Consider the following 20,000-nt stretch of genomic DNA (forward strand, 5'->3'; position numbering starts at 1 on the left):
GAACGTTCTGGACTTTGGCATGCTGTCCATCTTCACGGCGTCCTTCACGGCACGCTTCATGGCCTTCCTCAAGGCCACCAAAGCCCAGCAATATGTGGACCTGCACGTCCCAGACGATGACCTCAGCAACGCCGCGCTGCCTGAGGAGGTGGCCTACTTCACTTTTGGTGAGCAGTGACTTCTGCATTTGACTCATGTGATGATATCGGGAATATGACTTCCAATAAAAGGTCAGGGGTTAAAGTGGGAGTTCATTGCTGCAATGTTTCTGCACTGCTCTTCCCGAGATCACCTGTCACTCAAATCACGTCTTTCCTTGGATTTTCTCTTGATCCAGTTTGAGTTTCTCTTTCCTCTGTCTGTTCCATGGTGGCTAATCACTGCTCATGCTAACTACCCTGTTCTTCTTCTGTTGATTCCAAACAAAACCACTGTTGCTGCTGCCGGAAATGTCAAATGCTTCCTGTGAGCCACAGGATTTTACCTACGAAGAACCTACCAGAGGTGTTTAGAACAGCAAATATAACAGCTTTTGTAAACTGGCTATAGGTTGACTCACTATTGTATTATAGTTATAGTTATAGTTATTAATCGTCAAGACAGCTTTGCAAAATGGTCATTTATTTATGTGAAAATTGTGTGGATTAATAATTAAATTGCATAATTGCATTGCATTGCATTGAATAAGGAAAATGAATGGGAAAATGAAAAGGAAGAATATTTTTTGTCATTTATAATGAAATTCCACTGTTGCATACCTAAGACTGATTACAAATGTACAACTAGAGGACCCATTTCCCCCGTTACACTGCAGCTGCTGCCGGCTACTGTACCTCAGTGTACCCTTCCTGGTGGCCTTTCTGGAACCTTCACCAGTGCTGTCACCTGGTGGTCTTACTCTGGAAGTACATTAGGATGTGTGACTGGCTGCAGTGTCAGTTCTCAGCTGCATACTCCATTCTCTGCATTTAACTGCTGACACATTTCTGTGGATAATCTTTATGTAATGCAAATAGATGCTGATGTCGGCATTGAGCTCTGTTCTTTGTCACACACACAATTACAGTACACACATATTTCGTTTGATCTGTTTTGTACACTGTGTCTGTTGTGTGGGTGTTGTTGCCCTAGATATTCACACAAACAAAACAAAGCATAAACAGAGATAAAGAGAGTGTTCTCATTTGATTTCTTTCCTTCTTTCCTTTTCTTTCCTTCGTTCTTGACATCCTCTCCTCCTCCTACACGTCTGACTCTCCCTCTCTTCCTCTCCCTCTCTCTCCTTCTCTCTCTGTCCTTACTTTCACCTTTTACACACCATCCTTTAATGGTTTATCATACTCCTCGGCTTCCCTCCTCTACCTTTCCACATTCAGTCCAAGTTCCTCCTGTCCATATCGTTAATTCATCTTCTTAACTTCTTTTCAGCACACGCGTTTCATTAGATCTAGATATTTTAATCATGAGTACATCCCTGAAGGGTAGGATTTAATGAAGGAAAAATAATCTCTTCCCAGATAATATTATAACCCACCCTCCTCCTCCTCCTCATCCCGCCCCTATCCCCCAGCCAGGAACAAGTGGCGCCCGTCGGATCCCCAGATCATCTCCGAAGGCCTGTACGCCATCGCCGTGGTGCTGAGCTTCTCGCGCATCGCCTACATCCTGCCGGCCAACGAGAGCTTCGGCCCGCTGCAGATCTCCCTGGGCCGCACGGTCAAGGACATCTTCAAGTTCATGGTCATCTTCATCATGGTGTTTGTGGCCTTCATGATCGGCATGTTCAACCTATACTCCTACTACCTGGGAGCCAAGTACAACCCCGCCTTCACCACGTGAGTTACTGTATGAGTGGCTTAGGGCTGGCCTGGGCCTATGACTCTGTCTCTGTCTCTTTACATCTTTCTCACTCACTCATACATGCATACATACATAGATAGATATAAGAAATACACACAGGTAAACACAAGCAACATGACCGGAGGTGGTGTAGTTTACGTGATACGCAGGTATACACCGTATAGCCATTACTGTAAGAAACCTCCAGGATTTGCATATACCCAGTTAAAAAGTGCAAAGATACCTAACAATATACGAGGGATCAGCCGATAAGCATTTTGGTAAACAAACGACGTCACTGGGGGTTAACATAAAAAAACGGCGACAGTTCACACAACTTTAACACGACATGCATATATTATACATCAAACTCTTGAGCTACTTCTGCTCTCACTCAGAATGTCAAAATATAAGCAATGTGATGTACAGTATAGTTTTTGAGATATTACTGTTTGTTTGGCACAACTCATACTAGTTAACTGCTGCGAGCTTCCGCATTTCTGGGGGATTGTGATGTCACGCTGATTCGTCCTATAGTTTTGTGACATAACTTTCACTTCAGTGATTTTGTTTCGCAAATACCAGCTAGAGTAGGTCTCTAACTGCAATAAAATACATTTTGCAGGGAAGGCATCTCCTCCATTACTTCCATAAAGTTCCCCCTGTGCCCTGTGTGTCTGTTCAGAAAGGCCAGAAGTCGGAGGCCGCTTCCTTTCGGCTACCATGTAAAAGGGTCAGATCGTTCCCACTGGCCGCTGCATGGAGCTCTACTTGCAGTTTGTAGCGCAGTTTCAGCTGCTATTTTCTCTGCATGTCAAAACACAAGAAACACATTATAGATGGTCATGTCGACATTATATCACCACAGAAGCACAAAGTTATTAAATGATTAGCTTACCAGGGTCTTCACTGTTGTTGTTGATGAATCCTTATCTAACTTTGAGATACAATACAATATAGGACGGTGATAGATCATCATCCTATGTTGTATATTGTTTTGAATTATCACTTGCCTTTTTAATATAACATCTGTTATTGAATTGCCACAAAAGTAAACAATGTCCCTTCATGTTAACGACGAGATTTCTGAGCAGATGCCCGCCCGCCCCATACATCCTCCAGAGTGAGAGAGAGATCTAAGACCCTTAGGCTTTCCTAAATCTCACTCCAAACTGCAGTCAAAACTTATAGTATAGCCACTACAACAAATTAGACTACACCACTCAACATGCTACTGCCCCTATACTAATCTTATTATGTCTGATTAGACCGCAAGAAAAGCAATGGATTCATGTCAGTGTCAGATGAATGTCCCATGTTTGTACCTTGTTTGCAAGGCTACAGCACAAACATCCCAGCCACAGTGTTCGCCTTGGTACTTCCTCCTCGCTGAGACTGCTTGCTGGGTTTATTGAGCGCTTGGTGTTACGTCAGTGGCAAAGATTGATCTTCTCCAATCTTCCCTCAGGCCTAATGCAGACTATTTGTCTACATTTAAGCTAACCAATTTTTTCTCTCATTAACATCTATAGTGAACACTTGTGGAGGGTGGGAATGTAAACAAACTTATTTCACTTCAACAAAATTGTGGGCAAGGACAGTGACCTTTTCCCCATGCCCTTCCTCAGTATATCCAGTAATGGGAATGCATTGCACTTCACCTCTGCTGTAATCTCCCCTAGTTCTGACAAAGATGGAAAACACTGCACCCAACAGTAAGAAATTCAACCTTCCATGTAACTGAAGGTCACTGGCTTGCACATTGGCTCAAATTGTGAACTAATTTAAAAGCAGTTCAAACAGCAAAAGGTGTATTTCAAGAAGAGGCTATATCATGCGGTATCAACTAAGTTACATCTATAAACACACTTCACACTAGTGACCCCTGCTGGAGAGCTGGGTTCAACCATATTACCTGGGTCACTGCACCCACTTCACAGACGGTCACTGGTCATTTGCAAGTACTTCACATTCGGCGCTTGCCTACTGTGCAGTCTGGCTCAAACAGCGAGTCCTCCACTCACTGGAAAGATAGTCTCTTCACTGCCTTCCCCACTACTGGAACACATTCCATTTGGAAAGATGAGGTGGGCGTGCTTCAACATAAGAGCAAGTTTACAATCACGGGTTTTAATGCATGGTACTGTATCAATCGCAGTATGTCTCAAATATGGTTTTCAAACCTTCTCCAGACCATAAAGTGTGTTTCGAAGCTTTAAATTAATTTGACAATGAATCACCTAAGATAATTTGCGTGTTGCTGAGTCATGTATCAGCCTGAAACCATGACCGTTACAATTACAGTATAACAAGTAGTCTCTCAAACCGGTCTATCTCGTCCACAATCTCCGAACGCGCGTCTGTTTTACGAGACAATATAACAAGTCCTGCAACAAACCAATCCAATCTACCAGCTGTCTTGCCTTTTATTCATTTGCATTGTCTCTTTGGCTATCCTTTCCCATCAGTTGCAACACGGATGATAGTGGATTTTTCACTGTCAGTCTGGCTGTTAATAGGGAAGCCATCCATCTTGAGCTCGTGACAGAATCATCATTCATCTCACATGTCTCTGTATCACTTGTCACCATCCTCTTCCTGAGTGCGAGACACATCCTCAGCCTTTGGCAGAGCAATTACAACATTGTCATTGTTTGCTGGCTTTATTCCACTCAGTTGAATTGGAGGGGAAATTGCTTCTGAAGTCAATTTAGGTTGTGATCCCAACCCAATGTTCATTTTCTTATTCTAGTTCAAGCCAGGGTGTAAAAGTTGACATTGTTGCATTTTTTTTGTACTTGGTTCGTTAAGGTTCACACTGGCCAATTACAAGCTTGTAACCAAAAGTGACATGGACTCACAAGTTGTTTGTTGGGCAGAACCTCATCCTACAATGTTTGAGATTTAGCCGGTAATAGGGGTCAAACAAATCTGATTTGACTTTAGCATGTTGTACTTGTCTGGTGCTCTTTGCCATACTGTACTTTACCATCAGTAGTGTTCATACCAGCATCAGTCCACACTGCAGCCTGACTTCCTACCCCACTCAGGTCTTTTCTTTATGCTCGGTGTGATCTGAACTGTTTGGTTCAGATCACAATCTCTCTTCTAATCTCTTGGGAGAGGAGCAAGACCTACATTTAATTTGAATAGCCTTGTTCTCACATGCATTTAGTGCACAAACTGAACTAAAGGAGTAAACATGCTACAAAGTAATTCTTAGTTTGGTCACCTCTGCTCTGTCTTTGCTAATAGTTTTTGACTAGCTGATTGTGATTCTGTCATTCTGGAGGTGTCCATGCCAGTTGGCTGTCCATCTCTATCTGTCTGTCTGTCTGTCTTTCCACCTGCCTGCCCTTGTGTCTGTCTGTCTGTTTTTCCACCTGCCTGCCCTTGTGTCTGTCTTCCTGCCTGCCTGTCTGTCTGTCTGTCTTTCCACCTGCCTGCCTCATATCTGTCTGTCCAATTGATACATGCTTTTCCTCTTAGTTTGCGTGTAATAAGGCTGAGCCGCAGCACAGTGGCCTACTGGCCTTAGAGGGTTTGAGGTCTGCTTGGCTGCTCACATAGAACCAAAGATCCAGGCAACGAGAAGGGCAGACAGACAGAGCAGCCGCATGCAAGGAGAGAGACAGAAAGACAGGCAGGTAGACAGTCAGAAACAGAGGCTAATGGAAGTGAAAAGGGCAGAGAGACAGTCCTCTCACCTTGAAGAATCAGCATCACTGCCACTGTCAAAGACCAGTTTAATACAGCCATGTTTCAAATTTAAAACCACTTCTCATATAACATTCCTTGACTGCATGTCTTAATTGTTGTATTTTTGACCAGAGTTAGAAAATGAACATGGATTTAAGCTGATATAGAGGTGCTGCATTGCATAGCTGCGTGTCTAACACTTTTTCAATAGTCTAGTCTGGCCGCGGGCGAGGTGCCGAGACGCTTTTGGCATGAAAGGGACCCCATGAATGATGTTGCTGTTGCTAGTCTCGCCACTAGGGGTCAGTCTGGCTTTAAGTCTCACACTGCCTTTACAGTGTGTTTCAGAGCAAAATGTCTATCTATGATGCTGAACTGTACTATCTGCATTACAAGCATTAAAGGAGATGGGAGGGGGTGGTATAGTGGAGGAGGGTTGCGGGGGATATGTCTCTTACACACACACACACACACACACACACACACACACACACACACACACACACACACACACACACACACACACACACACACAGGCTTAATGAAGACTGAGCAGTAATAGCCACACATGCTGAATCCCGAGACGCATGAAGAATGAGACGGACTATCTGACTCACACACTTCTAAAAGAAAATCACATGCTCTTTGTTGAGTGCCTACGCTGCTCTGTCCTCACATGTACAAGTAGGCAGAGACACACACACACACACACACACACACACACACACATACACACACACACACACACACACACACACACACATACACACACACACACACACACACACACACACACACACACACACATACACACACACACACACACACACACACACACACACACACACACATACACACACACACACACACACACACACACACACACATACACACACACACACACACACACACACATTCACACCTCCCTCTCACTGCTTCTTTTTGTGTATGTGCACAGGTGCTTAAGCGGACGTACAAATGCGTGGACAACACATTTACCCTTCCCCACCCTCTTTTTCCTTTATCTCGCTCTCGCTCTCGCTCACACACACACACACACACACACACACACACACACACACACACACACACACACACACACACACGCTGAGGTTTTGGACAGAGCCTATGACTGTTATTGTCTCCAATCAATAGCAGTGGACCTCAGGTTCTTTTCAAGGCTTTCCACTCTGAATTGTTCGATACAACTGGTATTGTGCCAACTCTGTGAAAACTTAACTTACATTTTGTATGCAAGATGTCTGCTCTTAGGTCTCAACCCACTTCCTTTGCCCTAGAGTATAGACCCTTCTGTCCTCTGTGCAGAGCTGTCTTCCATCAGTCTGAGCTTGTATTTTTCTCCTTACTATCAGAGTTCATCATCTGCAGCCTATAAATTGCCCCCTCAACAGAAGTTTTTAATGCTTTTGGGTGAATTATTCTCCACCTCTTGTGTGTTCTTCTGTTCTCTCTAACTTCAGGCGGCCAATTTCTACACTTTCTACCTTTACTGCCTAAAATTTTGAGAGAGTAGTTTTTATCAATTGCAAACATTCTATAACTATGGCATGAAAAGTTTCAGTCTGGTTTTAAACCCCGCCATAGTACTCAAACAGCTCTTTCAAGAGTTTTTAATGATCTCCGAACATGGTGATTCAGGGATCTCTGCTGTACTGGTGCTCTTGGACCTGACCACTGCCTTTGATGCTGTAGCTGATAGGATCATTTTATCATGTCTTGAGCAGTGTGTCGTCATCAAAGCTACTGCGCCCAAATGGTTTCAGTCATATGTGACAAATGGGAGTTTATCTGTTCACCTTGGTGAATATTCTTTGGCTGCTGCCCCATTTACTTGTGGTATCCCTTAAGGCTCCATTTTGGGCCCCATCCTCTTTTCATTGTGCCCTTGGGGTCCTTTTTTAAGAAACACAATATTCCTTTTCATTAATAATATTCTTAATATGCTTAATATTCAAATCTATCTGCATTTAAAGACAAAACTTGGATGGAGTTAAACTTTCTCAATCTTTATGAAAATAAGACTTGTTTGGATGACCTGACCTATTGGACGGCTCTGCTGGTACTCTTTGCCCTTTAGTTCCTTACACTCGATATTTTGTTAATAATCTTGACATGATTTTTTTCTTGAGCTTTGCAATTCGAATTAATCTGCTTGTGTGCCAAAATTATTTCATTATTATGTTTTTTGTTTTATTTTATTCTTATTTGCTATTCCCTTTTATATTGGTTTATTTTGGTATTTGAAAACTTTGCAGCACTTTGGTAATCTGTGGTTGTTTTAAATGTGCTCTACAAATAAGATAAATAAGACAAATAAGAGAGCGATGGAAAGAGAGCGAAGGAGGGAGGAGACAAAATAAAGTGAGGCCAGCATCAAAGTCAAATAATCGAAATCTAAGAATGGACAGAGAATGAGGTGGTGAAGGTGGTGAATGGACAGAGAATGAGGTGGTGAATGGACAGAGAATGAGGTGGTGAATGGACAGAGAATGAGGTGGCATAATACAGTCAGAGGTACAGTACTGAGGCAGGCTGACAGCGTGAGGAGATAAGAGTCCATTGGGAAGGAGGAAGAAATGAAGGGAGGATATAAATGGAGAGAATGAGGGATGAGAGAGAGGGCAACAAGAGAGAGGATGAACGAGAAGGTCAAGCAGAGACTGTACCAACACATTGTTAAGTTACTGCAAAGCACCTGAAAAGCAGGGAGGAAAGTAGACACTAGCACCACATAATTTCATTTATATCTGTTAATTTTCCATTCAGCCTTTGTGTATTTGACTTTGTGTTCATCATCGCTCTCCCTTCACCGAGCGCTGTTGACATTCCGTAATGCGCTGTTTATTCATGTCACATCAATTCATGTCATCAGGTTGCTTTGGCAGCACAGCGCTTGTTTTTTCCTGCCGTGCCGATGAAGCATATTTGTATTGAATTGAAAGACCGTCACGAAACCCAATGAGAGCTGAGACAATGGGGGCAGGATAGGAGGAGGGCTGTTTTATGGAGATATCAGATGGAAGCCAAGGACGGAGGCATATAATGCAATGTATATCTGAGAGAGAGAGAGAGAGAAAGAGAGAGAGAAAGAGAGAGAGAGAGAGAGAGAGATAAGACTGGACTGGATAAGAGATGGCACAGATATAGAGGTGAAAATGCAGGTAGGAATACAAAGTTGTAGCCAAAGTGTGGCTGAGAGGAGGTTTAGGGAGGAAGAGAAGGGTCAAAAGAAAGTGAGTGCGAGAGAGAGGAGAGGTTGGAAGTGAAAGAGGTGGCTCAGTGAAAGGGAGCGTTAGAGAGTCGGGGTGAGCAAAAGAGATCATGTATTAGCTTCGGAGGTGAGGCTGAGGTGTCGTGCTCAGCCTTGCCAGTTAAGTGCATCTGAATGTCAAAAAGAGGGGAGGAGACACAATGACAATGAAGGGAGTAGAGAAAGAGAGAGAGAGTGGAAGGAAGCAGAAACGAGGATACATGGGAAAAGAATGCATTCATACTATACAGTAGGGCAGTTATACTCAACGTACAGCCCGCGGTCCAGATGTGGCCCGCAAACTAACGTTAAATAAAGATTGACTGAGTTCCATTGCTAAGTTATCAAATATCACCGCCTGCTCGCCACCCAGGCACTCATATTGTGTGCACAAAGTTGAGCAACTGACTGGTCCCGGAGGTAACTCCGACACGGTCGGAGATGTTTGGTTAGCTCTCTTTTTGGACAGATCCTTTGTTTGGGAAGATGATTTACTTGTGGGGCACAAACTGAACTGATAACATTGCCAAATATACTTTTTTGATTCGTTTTGGAAGAGGGTTTACTCGGAACAGATTCAAGAACTGAAATGAAGTGAACAAACAGAATTTCTAACTTGTGTTGTTGAATCCCCCAACATTGTTTTTTCTTTCTTTCTTTCTTTCTTTCTTTCTTTCTTTCTTTCTGTCTTTCTGTCTTTCTTTCTTTCTTTCTTTCTTTCTTACTCTGAACAAAAAAAAAATGAATCTGGTTTATTATTTGGACTTGCATATATATTTATACTTGCAACTATATTTTCTTTTGCGAGTGGTTTTCATTGTACCTCCAATATTTGACTGATTTAACTGATTTATAGTATTGAACATCCCTGTGCATTGTCACTCTGATTATTGCTTTGATTGTTTGTTTGCATTCTGCATGGCAGTTCAGATGTATGCTATGTGGCTTCATGGCAGAGTGTATGGAGCATAATGATTCATGTATCGATGTGGGGGATTGACCTTAAATAGGCTATTGCCTAGAGAGGCAATCAGCTAGAGAAAATGTTATATTATTCATGCTTGTTGTTTATTAACTGGCCAAACTCATCAAGTGCGATCACAAATCAATCAAAAATTCAACTTAGGTGCACGGCCAAAGAAAACATAATCAAAAAGGAAAAATGTCAGCATTCTCAATGTTCTTTTGGTCTTTGAATCAATCTGGGTGAGAGAGCAATACAATATACTGTACACATTTCAGCAAGTTTCCTTCATCAGCGCTGTGAAGGAGACCTGCTAAAAGGTATACATTGTATTGTTCTCTGACACAGATTGATTAGAAGACCAAAAGGACATTGAGAGTGCTGACTTTTTTTTTGATTATTATGTTTATTAACTGGCCCCTGGGCCCTCCTGTCATTTTGCAAAAGTGTCCCCCAGACAAAGCAAGTTGGGTATCCCTGCATTAAGACCTTTAAATGAACAATTCATTTACAAAAATCAATATTGAACAAGTAGCCTAAATCAATAAACCTCTGGAGCTTTTCCTGGTTGTTTTGCTGTGTGTGGTGGTCGGCAGTGTTGGGGGTAACGCGTTACTCACATTACTGTACATCTGTCGTTAACGAGTAGTGTAAGCTACTACGGTTCCTAAATCCAGTAATCACATTACAGTTACTAATCAAACACTTAAGTCATTACCTATAAGTTCTTCCATTTTCAGCAGGATCGGGATTGAATCTGCAGGATTATGGAGGAAACATCAAACGTGCTTTTCTGCATTCGATTGTGCAACAGCTGACTGGGAATACACATCTTTTTGGTGCTAGCTCGATCCAGGCATTACCAATAGACAGCAGATAAATCGAGAGCCTACACTAGAATGAATGGGCTGGAGTGACGGGGAGGAGTGACGATTGGTTTAGGTTAGGTTCGTCCCTCCAGCCGATCCATTGTATCAGCACCTTTCATATGAGTTGAGGCAGTCAGATGCGGGGGCAAAATGGCACTGCACGGTCTACAACGTTTGACGGGTGGATTAATATGCACATACTTTGAATTTGTTGCATGATAGGACATCAATGTGACAGTAAAGTGCACTGAAAACTTTGCCGAGGCCAGAAGCAATTTATCCACCACGATGAACACGACATCAAATCTCTCCAAGCACCATGGGAACAACAACAAGACAAGCTAGCAGCAAAAGACCCAGGGACCCACGCTGTCTCCATTTTATTGTTTTGTAGGCCTACTCTCAAAGTATAGAATCACCGTCTTTCAGAAACAAAGATCTTGTGTAAGTCCACCTTATTAGGATAGGGATGTGCTGATATGTGGGTATTTGTAGCGTAAGGTTTAATGTTGTTAACTGGCAATTATGTGACAATGCATCTCAGGCAATGTTGAGGAGTAACGCAAAATTAATGTAACGACTAGTGTAACGAATGACTTGCTCCAGGGAGTAATTAAGTAAAGCGGATGAGGAGTGGTTAAAATTCCATTCCCTAACAGTAAGGCATTACCTTTTTTTTGTAATGTGTAATATTAATGTGTAATATGTTTCTTTTTTGAATAACGACCCCCCAACAATGGTGGTGAGGAATCTCCATATTGGAAGTTGACAATTTGACTGGCCGATATTTAGAAAAGATAGGTAAGACTAACAGAGAGACAGGAAGAGACCGAGAGATCGAGGGAGCAAGCGAGGAACAGAGTTGACGTCATGTTTGATTCATTCTCCATTGCTTGTCCAGTGTTGTACTCCCTGCTTAATAAGATTCCTCTCGCATGCCTGAAGACACACACCTTCTCTCTCTCTCTCTCTCTCTCTCTCTCTCTCTCTCTCTCTCTCTCTCTCTCTCTGTCTCTCTCTCTCTCGCTCTAGTCTAGATCATCCTTGATTCATTAAAAGCTGAGGTGGGCAAGACCCCACCCCTGCTGTCGCCATGGTGACAGCTGCTATGGTCAGAGGCGGAGGGAAAGTTAATCCCACTTAAATATTTAAAGATGTTTCCCTCCATCTGTCTGTCTGTCTGTCTAACAATCTGCCTGTGTGATAGACAGAACGAGATAGGCGGGGAGGAGAGGAGAGAGAGAAAACAGAGGGAGAGAAGGAGAGAGTCTGCACCACTTCTTTTAGATCTGGCCACTAGGAGAATGTTGCAGGATATGTTTGACTAACTAGACGCAGAGAAAGCTGTGGCATGCAGTGCAGTGATGGGTGGGGAATATAATGAGAGGATGGGCAGAGAGATGGAGATAGAGAAAGAGAACGAGAGGCAGTGATGATTGCAAGAGGGAAGGCAACAACAGAGACAAACAGAGAGAGAGAGAGAGAGAGAGCGAGAGATCAAGCATATCTCTGGGAGGGAAAGGTTGATTTGGGCCTGTCAGTGATTGGGTTTGGGCCGAGGTGACTCACCACTCTCTCCCTCCCACACACACACACACACACCACGCTGTATCTCGGTGTGTGTGTCGGTGTGTGTGTGTGTGTTTTCTCTAGGCAGCAAGTCTTTCACTTTCTCTCTAATACCCTCCTTCCCTCTCTCTATCCATCCCCGCCTTTTGCTGGTTTCTGTCATTGAGAAGGTCTCCTGGGTGTTGAAGAGCTGTGTGTGTGTGTATGTGTGTGCGTGTGTGTGTGTGTGTGTGTGTGTGTGTATGCGTGTGCGTGTGCGCGCGTGCATGTGTGCGTGTGTGACGCCACCATACTGTGAGCAGCCTATTGGGTACTGCCAGGCTTAATAACAGATAATAACACACTGTCCATCTCTATCCAGCTGCTCACTGTCCCTGCTGATTCACTGTCTGCTGTGTGACACTGTCATCACACATGCACACGCGTGCACACACACACACACACACACATGCACGCAGGGGCGGACTAGGATCATAATTCAGGCCGGGCATTAGATACCAAGCAGGCCAGGCTGATATGGGCCGACGCGCGTGCCGGCGTCCAAAGGGCACCAATTTGGGTCGTTTAAAGCCAGATTTGGGCCGTTTGAAGCCCAATTTGGGCCGTTTGAAGCCAGATTTGGGCCATTTGACGCCCAATTTGGGTCGTTTAAAGCCAGATTTGGGCTGTTTGAAGCCTGATTTTGGCCGTTTGAAGCCCAATTTGGGCCGTTTGAAGCCCAATTTGGGCCAAGTCCAATTTTACAATGAGATGCACCCACTTTAACCCTGAATAAAGTAATACAACCACTAGTAAACCAGTAGGCGGCGCCTGGCCTGCTGTTCAGTGAGTGGCCTGGCCTGGCCTGCAAAAAAATTTTTCCAAACGTGCCCGACGTGCCCGATTATGCAGTCCGCCCCTGCATGCACGCATGCGCACACACACACACACACACACACACACACACACACACACACACACACACACACACACACACACACACACACACACACACCTGTTTGGAATGAAATGATAAAGTAGTCTAAGGCTATGTCAAGATTCTCCTAACATCTCGGTAATTTCACTAACGCTGAAACATGACATAATACACAGATGCCCAGTGTGCAAACATGAGCAAAAGACAAATTCAAATTGATGAATGGTGGATATCTGCAGGGATCCATTTTGTTTTGCACATAGGCCTAATTGCACCTCCTCCCTGTGATGCCTAACTCTATTAAAGAAGCAGAAAACAAGGCTAGCCAGACAAGTATAATGATGCACCACAGTGTTAGCTGAGCATGCAAGGCAGACTGTGCCCAGGAGCACCAGCCAATTGCCTTGCTGGGAAGGGGAAGGGGGGGGGGGGTCACCAAATGATTTGCGGTCGTCCGCGGCGCACATTACTGTCTTTCACAGGATGTTTTAAAGCTACAGTAGGGTGAATATACTGCTATCCTATGAAACTAGAAGACTTAATTCATCCATTAGTACCAACCATGCCATGCTAGCTTGTCAGGAATGGGGCTAAATAACGCTGCAAAGTTAGGCTAAATGTTGATGAGGGGAAAACTGGCATGGCCATTTTCAAAGGGATCCCTTAAAATCTCACCTCAAAATATCTGAATGAGAATGACTTCTATGGGTGCCCACGAGTCTCCCCTTTATGCCCACGTTATGCTAATCTTGTGCAGTTTGGCAAAAACCATGCCGTTTAGTTTTTTGCATGCCGTATATTTGTTCGCCCTTTTGTATTAGAATATGTCTGCATAATGGGCTCCCTAAACAGAATTGCATACATTGGGTATGACTGTAAAGCTGAGACTTTTGAGGATGCAATGAGCCCAGTTGTATTCATGTGTGGTGATGTTAGTCCCCAGTAGGCATTTCATTGTAGTGAGACCATTTTTCAAAACTTGACCTCACTGTATAAAAGGTGTCTTACATTATGTGTGTTGAGTCTGTACTTGAGTACATCTTTAGTACAGTTACTGTGGTCTTTATTGCCATAGTAAATTTAACTTTTTTGTTTTACGTGCAACATTAAAGTGGAAGGAGGGGGGCACTTCAAGTGTGCTCACCCAGGGGCACCACACTGTGTTAATCCAGCTCTGAAGGAAGAAGAGACACGCATTCCAGCCTCATATTCTTCCATCTATTCTATATTTTAGTGTAGTATGGATAGAAGTGTAATGTGTATATGTAACCTTACATATCCATACATGTTTCACTTCATATCATACACTTCTCTCTCTCTCTCTCTCTCATACACACACGCACACACACACACACACACACACACACAGACACAGCATGATGGCACTGACAGTGTAAAGCCCAATTTATGCTTCGTCTGCCGACACTTTTGAAACGGTCGCCGCCAGAAATGAGGACTTGAGTCGACACTTTCAAGTGCCGGCGAGCAGTGTCTGCTACCTAGTGAAATGTCTAGTGTCGCTGACTACGTCATAGTATCACGCAAGTCTGATTGGCTATATAGACGGCACGCATTTTACTTCCTTGTTTTGGTTTTCACTCGATTGAAACGAATGAACGTGTCTCCGCTATTTTTATCAGCCTGTCCTTGATGTAGGCTATGACTTCTGTGGAAGGATTTGAACCTGCGACTTGGGTTTCTGGTCAGAGGTCTGAGGATTCTGGGAAGAAACTTGTGTCATGCCAAAATGTCAAAAATAATGAGCAGTTTGTCCCCAAAAATCATGTTTTAATATTGTTGATGGGAAATCATGTCGTCTTGATATTGTTGGGATGAATGTTTGTACAATGATTTCACAACTGACCAATTATGAAAAGCCAGAAGCTTTAATGCTGCCAGAAGTGGCGACAGAATGGGTCAAGATGACCTTGACTGAAATATGCAGGAACTATGTGAAATGGTATAATGAGGGCCAAAACACAGGCCTGGGTGCATTAACCTCATGAGAGGATATTGTTGTAGATATTGAAGTATGATTTTTGATATTGGCTAGTTAGGGGCGAGAGTGAGACAGGCAATGTTCTCAAACTGGTTGTAGGGTTAAGGTGACCTTGGAGGAGGAGGTTGGGAAACAGGATGATGGGGCTGGTTGTTTTGCCTCTGACAAAGCTATATAGTCAGCATCACTGAATGGAGAGGGGGCCACTTTTTCTCTATCCTCCATGCACTCTACTACCTCACAGCTCTCATATACTCTCACCACTGTTCTTGACCTGTCTATTCTATCGCTGTAACTTCATGCAACTTAGAAATAAACCACAGCTAAGAAACTTTATCCAAGCTTGATCTCATCATTTCATTTACCTTTTTATCTTACATTTCCTGTTAGTTATTTTATCACAAGAAACTGACCATCGAATTATATTCAGAAAGAGCCATTGCAGGAACGCACAAGCTGCGGCCTTGCCTGTCTTCAGACCAACTTTCAAAGCTGAACAGACAATTTCCTTCTACACTTCGTGAAAATCACAAAGAACGTCGTGACCAATTTCCCAGAGAGAGAGGAGGTGAGTTGTGTGGTTGTGTGCTGTTTATCTGCGGCTGCAGCCAACTACGTTACATCTTGCCTCCGAGGTGGTTTCACTGTGCATTTCGTTCCCTCTGCAGCTGCTTATAGCGTTCGAGTGTCACGTGACCGTTGAACCGAGGCGAACGTACTCTGAAGTATAAATGCAACACCATGAGCGACACTTTCTTTTTCGTCTGTGACCATGTGCTGAGCGACACTTTATAAAAAGTATAAAGTATAAAGTTTCTTCATGAGAAAGCCTTGCAACAATCTTTATAGATGCATAGCGCATAACTGGTCAGCCATATGGCGAGTGTGTGTGTGATCAAGTGGATCAATGGTATTCATGTTGCCTGGAACAAAGCTCTTGATGATGATGCACTCACGTTTTGTTCTCTCTGCAGCGGGAACATGAAATGATCGGCTGAGTTTTTCACCCTGGTGCGAAGGAGAGCTGGAAGACGCAACGATTTGATTAAGGAGATGATTAGGTTATAACGTAATCACCACCGGCTAATTGTTCTCATTTTTCCTATTTCAAAGCATCTTGTAAGAGCGGCTCAAGATGAGTGAGGGCGATATATTAAATGATTAAAGGGGAGCTCAATAACAGGCTTTCAAGGCAATTCAGCCCAAATGGCCTTCCTCCGCTCTTCGGCGCTCCTCGGCGCTCCTGATTGCGCGCTCGGCTGTTGAATGTGTGCGATGTGAATAGTGAGTGAGGAACTTTCAGGTATTGCTGAAAAGAGCCTTCAGCGGCTCCAGGCTCTGAGCAATGGCCTATAATAAAAGAACCTGCTTGAGAAGCACTCTCTGTCACTGTGTGTGTGTGTGTGTGTGTGTGTGTGTGTGTGTGTGTGTGTGTGTGTGTGTGTGTGTGTGTGTGTGTGTGTGTGTGTGTGTGTGTGTGTGTGTGTGTGTGTGTGTGTGTGTGTGTGTGAGAGAGTGTGCGTTCCTAACCATTAATGTTTGAATGTGCACCTCTTATTTGTACATGCCTGCATGCCTGATTGCGTTGAGGTGTGTGTGTGTGTGTGTGTGTGTGTGTGTGTGTGTGTGTGTGTGTGTGTGTGTGTGTGTGTGTGTGCGTGCGTGCGTGTGTGGTAGTGTGTGTTTAGGTGGGCGGTAGTCAGTTCAGATAAATGCTCCCTGAATGTCAGCTGATGACCTGGGCTGATTGGTGAGGTGTGTGTGTGCGTGCATACATGCCTCTGTGTCCATGCATACTGTGCAGGAGCAGTGTCGTTCTTCAAATTAGGTATTGAGTAATTTCAATAGTAAATCACGCAACTGATTGATATTGAGACACTTTAATCAACTTCTGACCAGAGAAACACGTGGACAACAATAATGGTGAATAACGTTGACATTTGAATTACGAGTTATGAAGATTTACTATTGAAATTACTCAAGTGTCTCAATATCAATCAGTTGCATTATAGTAGTTGAGAGAATGAATGCCTTTTTGCATGTGGCAATCTGTTTCGAGTACTGCCAATTGATTGCTTTAACTTCTTGTCAATAAATGATGAAGGTATAATAATTATATGATTAATGACATTATCGATCCCCTGAGGGAAATTCACTTGGCGCTTGGCGCCCACACTGAGAGGTCAGGTGCAGCTACACAGCGCAGCAGCCCTGGAGCTGAGAGGGGTTCAGTGTCTTGCTCAAGGACACTTCAGCAGGGTGGATGAGCCAACACGAGGGCTTGGTCTTACATTTCGGTCATCTTAAAGCTGCAATCTGTAACTTTTGTAGCGCATAACCACCTTCATGTGGTGTCGGAGGAATTACTTCCTGACGGTTTCCTTTGCTCTTTGTTGTCACACAAAAACTGCAAACAGCTACAGTATCAACATGTTGTTTGAACGCTCTGAGCAGTAAAATACAACACATCTTCTTTGCAGTGTCCGTGTTGTTTCCACATTACTACTTAAAAGCTCATGAACACACTGAGGAAGGACGACTTCCCAACCTGGGAAACAGAACAATCCGAACAGCACGTGAATGCAGGATTTGTCCTAGGATACACCAGAGATTATGGACTATAATCTTGCTCATTGGCAAGGGCTTAGAAGTAAACGTTACGCACTCCAGCTTTAAGAAAACCCACGCTGATGAAATAGGTGTGTTTCTGAAGACAGTAGAACTGTGAGCAAACACTGCACATTTATTTTCTTCTGTCTTCTGACTAGTGCAGTCCCATATGAAGACAAGAGGAGGCCCGCACTCTCAAATGAAGAGAAAAAGTCTGGTTTGTCTGGCAAACGTTTGGCCCATCAGGGTGTCATCACATCATCTGACACTGATGAAGCCCTGATGGGCAAAACGCCTGCCAAATTAACCAGACTTTTTAGTTGCATTTGATATTGCGGGCCCTCTTGAAATATTTCTGAAAATAGAATCATCGGAGTTTTTTTGAATAGCAACTGATGAGTTGAAGGTACGTAGACACAGCATGTTTTTCTAGCTGTTCAGCACAGAAGCCCCGCCCGCCTGTGTGCATCACGTGTTCTTGGTAAGTTAACACAACGGGCAGCACTCTCTGATACGCTGCAAAGCGTTTTGTATATTCACAGCTTTCAAGGGGCGTTACGTAGGTACAAGGAACGCCCCTTCTGGCGGTCAAAACTCAAAACAACAATGGCGCTGAACACTGACCAGACGCAGCTGCAGCAAAAAGCGGTCTTTTTTCCTCCAGTTTCCAGTCAGGAATATTTAAACGCAGCACAGCTCTGTTTCATTAGTGACATACTGACACGGTGAATCGATTCACTTTGCACCGTGACTCCAGTGTCTGCTTCATATTGGAAACGCAGCACAGCTCTGCCAGTAAAAAGCAGTTTCCTCGTAAGGGGACTGGTGTGGGTGTGTGTGTGTGTGTGGGTGTGTGTGTGTGAGTTTTCTTTCTCCGACGGCATTCTGTAAAAGCACAAGCCAGGCGTGTCTCCTCGTCGGTTAGTGCAACCGATAGCACAACAGGTATCCGGCATTTTGGCTGAACAAACAGCGTGAGAAACTAGTGACTCGGCGGGTACTGCGGAATGAACAAGTTTTTTTTTGACCGCCAGGTGGGCGTTCCCGGCAGAACGTAACGCCCCTTGAAAGCTATGAATAGCAGCACATATCCAAGATATCGACATAAGGGTTAGCACTGGTCCTACATCATGCCATGCATAAGGACATCTGTCATGTGAGCAAAGCAGCAGGTCGATACACGTTACGATGGGGAAATCAATGGAAGCGGGCTATCTTTTCCACGTGAGAACATCTTCGACGTTCAGAAGAGTGAGTGTTTATTCAGATGTAAAAAAACTACAAACATGGTGTGTGCCATCCATCATGCTAATGTGACAGAATGCACTGCACACAGAATAGTAACTCACAGGGTTGTGTCCTTTCTGCTTTGCTTTTGATCTTGCTCACAGACAGCTGCAGGACCTTTCAAGATGGCAGCTTCCTTATGAAATACTCTGATGACAGTACTGCCCTATTGTCTCTTCTTCAGGCCTCAGACTCTGATCATGGTTTTGCTCTACCTGCCTTTGCCTTTGTGTGATGACAACTTCCTTGATCTTAATGTGTAAAAAACCAAGGAACTAATCATTGATTTTCGGAAAAAACTGCAATAAACCAAAAACTAGAATCATACATGGCGTGGGTGTTTCAAATAGAGGACACATACAAATACTTAGGAGCAGTTGTTCGGCTCTCAACTCAAGTTCAATGTGGTCAACAAAGAATTTATTTAATGCGAAAGCTCAACTCCTTTAATGCCTGTGAGGGATGAGCGAGTACACTATTATCTGATCTGTTGTTTACCCAATTAAATTATCTATATGCATAGTCGGAGACTTCAATTGAAAGTGGGTGGGGTTTAGACTGAAAGTGGGTGTGGCTTAAGTGTTGTTGTTGTTGTTGTTGGTGGTGGTGGTGGCAGTTCTGCATGCTGAGATGCCACCGAAACGTATATGGCTAAAGAAAGGCATTGAATGAAGTAGTCTCTTTGTATCGGTGTCACTTTAAGGGTACTGGTATTGGTAGTGGTATCGTCATTTTTTAAACGATACAAAGCCCCAATCACGAGTATCTGGATATTGACACATTGTATCCGGATGATACTTGTACTCGTAAAGTACATTATCTGTACTCAGCCCTATGTGACGCTATTCTTTGTCATTTGTATCAATCATTTATTGAAAGTCTTTGAACCTTCTAATGTATCTGCTGGTTTAATGGATTGTCTGTGCAGGACAGGAATAACCTCAATGGAATCGTTAAACTCTGCTCCAAGACACTCG

At 43.7% G+C, this 20,000-nt stretch overlaps 1 protein-coding gene across 2 annotated transcripts in view; it reads left to right on the top strand.

Annotated features, from left to right (window-relative positions):
• The window catches only part of trpc7b (transient receptor potential cation channel, subfamily C, member 7b), a gene marked incomplete at both ends in the record, with an annotated part of 91,976 nt that overhangs the window by 60,548 nt on the left and 11,428 nt on the right, over window positions 1-20,000 (top strand). For both annotated transcript variants that reach the window (XM_083652330.1, XM_083652331.1), the window contains 2 exons: window positions 1-167; window positions 1,571-1,835. The exon at window positions 1-167 is cut by the window's left edge and continues 67 nt beyond it. In XM_083652330.1, coding sequence (XP_083508456.1) covers window positions 1-167; window positions 1,571-1,835 — 432 coding nt within the window. The remainder of the gene's footprint in view (window positions 168-1,570; window positions 1,836-20,000) is intronic.

The sequence above is a fragment of the Poromitra crassiceps genome, assembly GCF_964638095.1.
Source record: "Poromitra crassiceps genome assembly, chromosome: 15".
Lineage (NCBI taxonomy): Eukaryota > Metazoa > Chordata > Actinopteri > Beryciformes > Melamphaidae > Poromitra > Poromitra crassiceps.